This window comes from Magallana gigas, chromosome 7 (assembly GCF_963853765.1).
Source record: "Magallana gigas chromosome 7, xbMagGiga1.1, whole genome shotgun sequence".
Lineage (NCBI taxonomy): Eukaryota > Metazoa > Mollusca > Bivalvia > Ostreida > Ostreidae > Magallana > Magallana gigas.
In genome coordinates, this window is record NC_088859.1 from 48,338,297 (window position 1) to 48,347,947 (window position 9,651).

A 9,651-nucleotide genomic window follows, 5' to 3' on the forward strand; every position below is an offset into this window, starting at 1 on the left:
GTGTCAGAATGAAACTGAGTATATACCAAGGTTTTGGCGACAGTGGCATGCCATGTTTGCTTGGTTCTTCTGGTCTGGGTTGTCAGGTTCTCCCATTGTTTATCAATGAATGGAATGATCTCCTGTAAGCAAACAGCAAAGATCATCAACCGAGATCCTACAAAGGGATCAGCTACCATCCTACAACTCTAGCACTGATGATTTTACGTAGGAAACAACCAAGTTCCTGTGTAATAATCAGCCATAATCTCATTCAGGATTAATGAAAATTCTATAGAGTAAGCAGTCTTGTTCCTACATTGCGATCAGTAATGACTCTAAGTTTTCTCGTTATGTCACAAATGAGATAATTTTATACTTTGCCCTAAATATTGCTGAATCGCACAGGAAATGGTTATAATGGCCTCCCAGAAAAAAAATTATATTTCACAGGAAATCTTGCAACATCATCATGACATAAGAATGGGTTGCAATCCCATATAAAAATCTCTCATAATCTCTCATAATAACTCATGTTTCTATATGGAATACTGTAGATTCCTTGTTTTAAGCGAGTACTTAATTACGCAATTCCTCCGTTTTCCATCAAACTGCGAGAATATAAAATCGCGAAAGTCAAATTTTTCATGTAATTTACATCTGTCTGAAAAATAAAAGCGAGATTTTAAAAATTTGTGAGATGTGATTCTCACGATTTTACGTTGATATTAATTCCTCGCATTTAGTTAGGAATCTACAGTACGTCTTCTTTTAACATAGAGATCAGTCATGATCCCACACAACAAATCTATCATATGTCATTGTTTCTTCATGGGATCAATCATAATTCAACAAAGAAATCTGAAATGATCCTATAGTAACATCAACAAATGTATACCGGATTGACTCCAATCCATTCTCCATTACTTATCACTAGTCATGAACCTTGAATTTAAACTTGAGCAAGTAAATCTTGTTTCTGAAAAGCATCAATGATTGTAACAAACCCCATCTCTAGAGAACATCTGTGGATTTTCTGAGGCCGGATCAGTCTGGTAACAGAGGTTGGCTATGGCAGTGTAACAAATTTGAGGAAAACCTGAGTAACAGAAATAAAAAAAATTTAAATTTCATATACTAACCTTTGAATGATATTTTTCAAAAGTTACTGGTAAATTTTTGACAAAGAGGAGGTACAAAACAAAACAACAAACAAGAGGCCCATGGGCCACATCGCTCACCTGAGGAACAATAGGTATGATAAAATCAGCTTAATGGAGTCATAATACAAACTATCTGGACAATGTACAATAATACGAGTAGATCCTGTATAAATAAAATCCATTTTTCCCCTGGATATTCTTATGTTTATAATCATTAGTCCCTTTTCTAACAGGATGATTTTATAGTCATATCACATGTTGAGTATTGCAGTTCTCAAAAAGATCCTTAACAATTGTTTATATATGGGATATAAACGTACATCAAACTCTGAACCTTCTTGTGAGGCCAAAGAATTGTCCTGGGGCCAAAGTCTTAACAATTATAAAGAATCATCTGGCTAATTAGTTTCTGAGAAGAAGATTTTTAAAGATTTACCATATACAGTAAAACACGGTTATAACGAACACGCTTATAATGAATTGACGCTTACAGCGAAGTGAATTTCATTCCCCAAGTCTCTATTTCATGTTGTAAACTTGACGGATATAATGAATTACACTTAAAACGAAGTTAAATTGCCCGTCCCTGGCACTTCGTTATAAGTGTGTTTTACTGTATATTCCTATGTTAAACTTTGACCCCCCATTGTGGCCCCACCCTAGCCCTGGGGATCATGATTTTCACAACTTTGAATTAACACTACCTGAGGACGCTTCCACACAAGTTTCAGCTTTCCTGGTCTTATGGTTCATGAGAAGAAGATTTTTAAAGATTTACTCTGTATATTCCTATGTAAAACTTCGACCCCCCCATTGTGGCCCCACCCTACCCCCGGGGGTCATGATTTTCACAAATTAGAATCTACACTACCTGAGGACGCTTCCACACAAGTTTCAGCTTTCCTGGTCTTATGGTTCATGAGAAGAAGATTTTTAAAGATTTACTCTATCTATTCCTATGTTAAATTTCGACCACCCATTGTGGCCCCAACCTACCCCCGGGGGTCATGATTTTCACAAATTAGAATCTACACTACCTGAGGATGCTTCTACTCAAGTTTCAGCTTTCCTGGCTGATTAGTTTCTGAGAAGAAGATTTTTAAAGATTTACTCTGTATATTCCTATGTAAAACTTCGACCCCCCATTGTGGCCCCACCCTACCCCCAGGGGTCATGATTTTCACAAATTAGAATCTACACTACCTGAGGATGCTTCCACACAAGTTTCAGCTTTCCTGGTCTTATGGTTCATGAGAAGATTTTTGAAAAATTCTCGAAAATTTTCATAAATTCCTAATTATCTCCCTTTGCAAATAGGCGTAGTCCTTAATTTTCACAACTTTAAATCCCCTTAGGCTAAGGATGCTTTGTGCCAAGTTTGGTTGAAATTGGCCCAGTGGTTCTTGAGAAGATGTTGAAAATGTGAAAAGTTTACAGACAGACAGACAGACGGACGACAGACAAAATGTGATGAGAATAGCTCACTTGAGCTTTCAGCTCAGGTGAGCTAAAAACAAGAGGCCCATGAACTTCAACATTCAAAGCCTTGTGAATGATCAGTAGAAATGTAAAACATGTCCAGTTACAATATTCTGTGTATTATTTAATTGATTATTGTTGCAAAGATAAATAAATGGTAAGGTTGGCACATTCAACTATTGTACATTTAGGATAGGGGTTTGTATGTACATTTGTAATGATAATCCCATAGGACACTGTCTAGCACATCATTTGGTCTTTATACATGAACAAAAACAGAACTCGTACACATATTCTAAATTACAATTACTTACTTGATACTTTTTTTGTGAAATTTTCTAAACCATTAGGGCTGCACCCTCTACAGGCAAACTGATAATTTGTCATAAAAGGAATGGCTGTCCTGTAATAAAATCATCCTCATGATACAATCACTAGGTCATTTATAAAAACATCATCATCATCATCATCATCATCATCATCATCATCATCATCATCATCATCATCATCATCATCATCATCATCATCATCATCATGTGTTGTTAATTATACATATTAATCTGCAGTTATGATCGTAAATTTAACCAGGACTTTACCTTTACTATAATGCTAAATAACAATAAATTATACATATACATGGTTTTGATGTTGAACAGTGTTATTCCCTAGAAAACAGTAAAAACATGACTTTAACATTTCATAGTGCTATAACACACCAAAGGAAACAATAAGTAAATCTGACTTTACGACTGAATGTTGTTATAACCTTTATTGTCATACTCTACATAACAGTGAAATTAACATGACTTAGATATTGCATAATACTATAACACACATTTACAACAGTGAATTAACAGATAAACTGATTTAAAGATTGAATATTATTATAACATATCCTAGATAACATTTAATTTAATTAAGCATTGAATCAATTTTTTTTTAAAGATGTGGTCTCATAACTGCAATGGTGTGTGCATACAAATTGAATAACGCGCGCTAGTGCGTTATGAAAATTTGTTTGCACACACCGTTGCAGTTAAGCGACCACAACTTTCAAAAAATAATGATTCAATGCTTATATTTACGTTTTTTAACATTTATTCTCTTTCCGAAAACATGATTTTGTTTTAAAAATCTCTGCCTTATTCAACAAGTAATGTGCAATTAATGGAAGAACCATTGGAACAGCCGAATCATGCTGACAAAAATAGTGCACAGGGATTTGATAACTTATAAGAGAATTTTATTAATCATTCTGTAATTTGATGAATTTACTTTTTGTATACTAAGAAATAAATCAATTGAATTCATTTTACTGTCAAAATATGTTTACATCAATGAAATATTAATCAGCGTAAGTATAATATCAGATCAGGATCTGGCTTGAAGTCACGAGGAGAGTCAGTCATGTTCTTCGAGAAATACTAAAGGAAGACTGTATTCATACACACCAGATTTGGTGATTGGGTCTTCTGTGTTATGCGTAAATATCACTCAAATAAATCAATGCAATTTGATAGGGGGAAAGAAAGTAAATGAAAATATCATGATTTAACTTTCAAAAGTGTTATAACATACCCTAAATGACAGTAAATTTTCATGCCCTTAACATTGACTAAAAAACACAGTGATATCACATACCCAAGATAACATCCAATACAATCTTGATGGAACCACCGAAAACAGAATCCACACTGAATTTCTACTGTTCCTAGATTTCTACCTTTTCCACTGAAAAAAAATTCAATGCTGATTATAACTTCCATTTCAATTTGTGTGTGAAGAGAAATTTTCAAATTTTCAAAATTCCACATTTATCAACAGTAACACTCTGACTCACCAGTAACATTCTGAGATCTGACACTACACTCTGGCTCACCAGTAATATTTTGCGATCTGACACTACACTCTGACTCACCAGTAACATTCTGAGGTCTGAGACAACACTCTGGCTCACCAGTAACATTCTGAGATCTGACAGTACACTCTGACTCACCAGTAACATTCTGAGATATGACACTACACTCTGACTCACCAGTAACATTCTGAGATCTGACAGTACACTCTGGCTCACCAGTAACATTCTGAGATCTGACACTACACTCTGACTCACCAGTAACATTCTGAGATCTGACACTACACTCTGACTCACCAGTAACATTCTGAGATCTGACACAACACTCTGACTCACCAGTAATATTTTGCGATCTGACACTACACTCTGACTCACCAATAACATTCTGATATCTGACACAACACTCTGACTCACCAGTAACATTCTGAGATATGACACAACACTCTGACTCACCAGTAACATTCTGAGATCTGGCACGACACTCTGGCTCACCAGTAACATTCTGGGATCTGACACAACACTCTGACTCACCATTAATATTTTGCGATCTGACACAACACTCCGACTCTCCAGTAACATTCTGAGATCTGACACTACACTCTGGCTCACCAGTAACATTCTGAGGTCTGATTCAACACTCTGACTCATCAGTAACATTCTGAGATCTGACACTACACTCTGGCTCACCAGTAACATTCTGGGATCTGTCACAACACTCTGACTCACCAGTAATATTTTGCGATCTGACACAACACTCTGACTCACCAGTAACATTCTGAGGTCTGATTCAACACTCTGACTCACCAGTAACATTCTGAGATATGACACAACACTCTGACTCACCAGTAACATTCTGAGATATGACACAACACTCTGACTCACCAGTAACATTCTGAGATATGACACAACACTCTGACTCACCAGTAACATTCTGAGATATGACACAACACTCTGACTCACCAGTAACATTCTGAGATCTGACACGACACTCTGGCTCACCAGTAACATTCTGGGATCTGACACAACACTCTGACTCACCATTAATATTTTGCGATCTGACACAACACTCCGACTCTCCAGTAACATTCTGAGATCTGACAGTACACTCTGGCTCACCAGTAACATTCTGAGATCTGACACAACACTCTGGCTCACCAGTAACATTCTGAGGTCTGATTCAACACTCTGACTCACCAGTAACATTCTGAGATCTGACACAACACTCTGACTCACCAGTAACATTCTGAGATCTGACACAACACTCTGACTCACCAGTAACATTCTGAGATATGACACAACACTCTGACTCACCAGTAACATTCTGAGATCTGACATTACACTCTGGCTCACCAGTAACATTCTGGGATCTGACACTACACTCTGACTCACCAGTAACATTCTGAGATCTGACACTACACTCTGGCTCACCAGTAACATTCTGAGATCTGACACAACACTCTGACTCACCAGTAACATTCTGAGATCTGACACAACACTCTGACTCACCAGTAACATTCTGAGATCTGACATTACACTCTGGCTCACCAGTAACATTCTGGGATCTGACACTACACTCTGACTCACCAGTAACATTCTGAGATCTGACACAACACTCCGACTCTCCAGTAACATTCTGAGATCTGACACTACACTCTGGCTCACCAGTAACATTCTGAGGTCTGATTCAACACTCTGGCTCACCAGTAACATTCTGGAATCTGACACTACACTCTGACTCACCAGTAACATTCTGAGATCTGACACTACACTCTGGCTCACCAGTAACATTCTGGAATCTGACACTACACTCTGACTCACCAGTAACATTCTGAGATCTGACACAACACTCTGACTCACCAGTAACATTCTGAGATCTGACACTACACTCTGACTTACCAGTAACATTCTGAGATCTGACACTACACTCTGACTCACCAGTAACATTCTGAGATCTGACTCAACACTCTGACTCACCAGTAATATTTTGCGATCTGACATAACACTCTGACTCTCCAGTAACATTCTGAGATCTGACAGTACACTCTGGCTCACCAGTAACATTCTGGAATCTGACACTACACTCTGACTCACCAGTAACATTCTGAGATCTGACACGACACTCTGGCTCACCAGTAACATTCTGAGATCTGACACGATACTCTGACTCACCCGTAACATTCTGAGATCTGACACAACATCTGGCTCACCAGTAACATTCTGGGATCTGACATTACACTCTGGCTCACCAGTAACATTCTGGAATCTGACACTACACTCTGACTCACCAGTAACATTCTGAGATCTGACACGACACTCTGGCTCACCAGTAACATTCTGAGATCTGACACGACACTCTGACTCACCAGTAACATTCTGAGATCTGACACAACATCTGGCTCACCAGTAATATTCTGGGATCTGACACAACACTCTGACTCACCAGTAACATTCTGAGATCTGACACAACATCTGGCTCACCAGTAACATTCTGGAATCTGACACTACACTCTGACTCACCAGTAACATTCTGAGATCTGACACAACACTCTGACTCACCAGTAATATTTTGCGATCTGACACTACACTCTGACTCACCAGCAACATTCTGAGATCTGACACAACATCTGGCTCACCAGTAACATTCTGAGATCTGACACGACACTCTGGCTCACCAGTAACATTCTGGGATCTGACACAACACTCTGACTCACCAGTAATATTTTGCGATCTGACACAACACTCCGACTCACCAGTAACATTCTGAGATCTGACACAACACTCTGACTCTCCAGTAACATTCTGAGATCTGACACTACACTCTGACTCACCAGTAACATTATGAGATCTGAATTAACACTCTGACTTACCTGTAACATTCTGAGATATGACACTACACTCTGACTCACCAGTAACATTCTGAGGTCTGACTCAACATCCTGACTTACCAGTAACATTCTGAGATCTGACACTACACTCTGACTTACCAGTAACATTCTGAGATCCGACACTACACTCTGACTCACCAGTAACATTCTGAGATCTGACACTACACTCTGACTCACCAGTAACATTCTGAGATCTGACACTACACTCTGACTCACCAGTAACATTCTGAGGTCTGACACAACACTCTGACTCACCAGTAACATTCTGGGATCTGACACAACACTCTGACTCACCAGTAACATTCTGAGATCTGACACTACACTCTGACTCACCAGTAACATTCTGAGATCTGACACGACACTCTGACTCACCAGTAACATTCTGGGATCTGACACAACACTCTGACTCATCAGTAACATTTTGAGATCTGACACAACACTCTGACTCACCAGTAACATTCTGAGATCTGACACTACACTCTGACTCACCAGTAACATTCTGGGATCTGACACAACACTCTGACTCACCAGTAGCATTCTGAGATCTGACTCAACACTCTGACTCACCAGTAACATTCTGAGATCTGACACAACACTCTGACTTACCAGTAATATTCTGAGATCTGACACAACACTCTGACTTACCAGTAACATTCTGAGATCTGATTCAACACTCTGACTCACCAGTAACATTCTGAGATCTGACACAACACTCTGACTTACCAGTACAATTCCGAGATCTGACACAACACTCCGACTCACCAGTAACATTCTGAGATCTGACACTAAACTCTGACTCACCAGTAACATTCTGATATCTGACACAACACTGACTCTCCAGTAACATTTTGAGATCTGACACAACACTCTGACTCACCAGTAACATTCTGAGATATGACACTACACTCTGACTCACCAGTTACATTCTGAGATCTGACACAACACTCTGACTTACCAGTAACATTCTTAGATCTGACACTACACTCTGACTCACCAGTAACATTCTGAGATCTGACACAACACTATGACTCTCCAGTAACATTCTGAGATCTGACTCAACACTCTGACTCACCAGTAACATTCTGAGATCTGACACTACACTCTGACTTACCAGTAACATTCTGAGATTTGACAATACACTCTGACTTACCAGTAACATTCTGAGCCTTCGTCATCCACAGACATGGCTTCCTCAGCCATTTCACCTATAAAGGGAGAGATTCAGAATATAATGGTTTCCTTGCTGGATATCATACACGGGATGCAGGATGGACATGGGTTCATGAGTAGCTATGTATTTGAAAACACTTCATTTATAATGTTTAATAACTTTTTATATATTTGATATGTTGATTAAATTCTACACTTACTTTCACCATCTTCTTTGTTGGTTGCTTCTGATTCAGCTCTACTATAAATGGTAAAAATACAACAAACTTAATGCCCTGAGAGAGAGAGAGAGAGAGAGAGAGAGAGAGAGAGAGAGAGAGAGAGAGAGAGAGAGAGAGAGAGAGAGAGAGAGGGGGGGGGGGGGCTGGGACTAAATTTTGTCTATTTAGAATAAGTTAGACATCTAATGAAATATTAATTTATTAGTGTTGCAAATTAATAGAGAGCACAGCTCACCAGCGTGAAGTGAGCTCTACCGACAAAACTTGTGCAAAGAGAAATTCAGACCAGCTGCATATTGATTCTATGGAACCTTATTGGACAAACAGTTTTAATTAGAGCAGCAGTTCCCTGTAAAATATGGCTTCCCATATCATGCTTTCACAAGAACCAACAACATAAAAATAATTAATTTGTATTGGCAGTAAATATACTGCTGATACAATATTCACATATACGCAATATCTAACCAACACGCTCAATCAAAATATAATTGAGTGACGTCTTAATGGTTTGCACATTGATTCAATAGAAGTTTTTGGCATTAGTAAATTTTGACCTACAATTCCAAGGAAACTGCATATGGAATTCATTTAATGTTCTTGGTAGAATCAAAGTAAAACTTTTGAGAACCAGAAAAAAGATATAATTTTAAGAACATGTTTTTAAAATAAAAACAAAAACATACTACTCATGGGATTTTTTAAAAATCCCGGACGACACTAAACCGACGTGAACTCTGACATCACAACCACTTTTGATAAGGGGAAATAACTCTATCTGTAAAGATGGTAAATTGAACAACGGTAATCTGCCAGAATCCCTAAAATGTGAATGCTCACATTTGAAACATTTAGATTTTAAGAGGATTCTGGTGATTTCACCAATTCTGGTTATTCAT

General features: G+C 38.3%; 1 protein-coding gene across 1 annotated transcript in view; it reads right to left on the reverse strand.

Annotated features, from left to right (window-relative positions):
- LOC105331718 (set1/Ash2 histone methyltransferase complex subunit ASH2) overlaps window positions 1-9,651 on the reverse strand; it is a 29,309-nt gene that overhangs the window by 18,529 nt on the left and 1,129 nt on the right. Inside the window, exons 2-7 of the mRNA XM_011434031.4 lie at window positions 8,732-8,772; window positions 8,512-8,566; window positions 4,263-4,352; window positions 2,936-3,024; window positions 987-1,078; window positions 27-122 (exon numbers count right to left, since the gene is read on the reverse strand). Of these exons, the coding sequence (XP_011432333.2) occupies window positions 27-122; window positions 987-1,078; window positions 2,936-3,024; window positions 4,263-4,352; window positions 8,512-8,566; window positions 8,732-8,772 (463 nt within the window). The remainder of the gene's footprint in view (window positions 1-26; window positions 123-986; window positions 1,079-2,935; window positions 3,025-4,262; window positions 4,353-8,511; window positions 8,567-8,731; window positions 8,773-9,651) is intronic.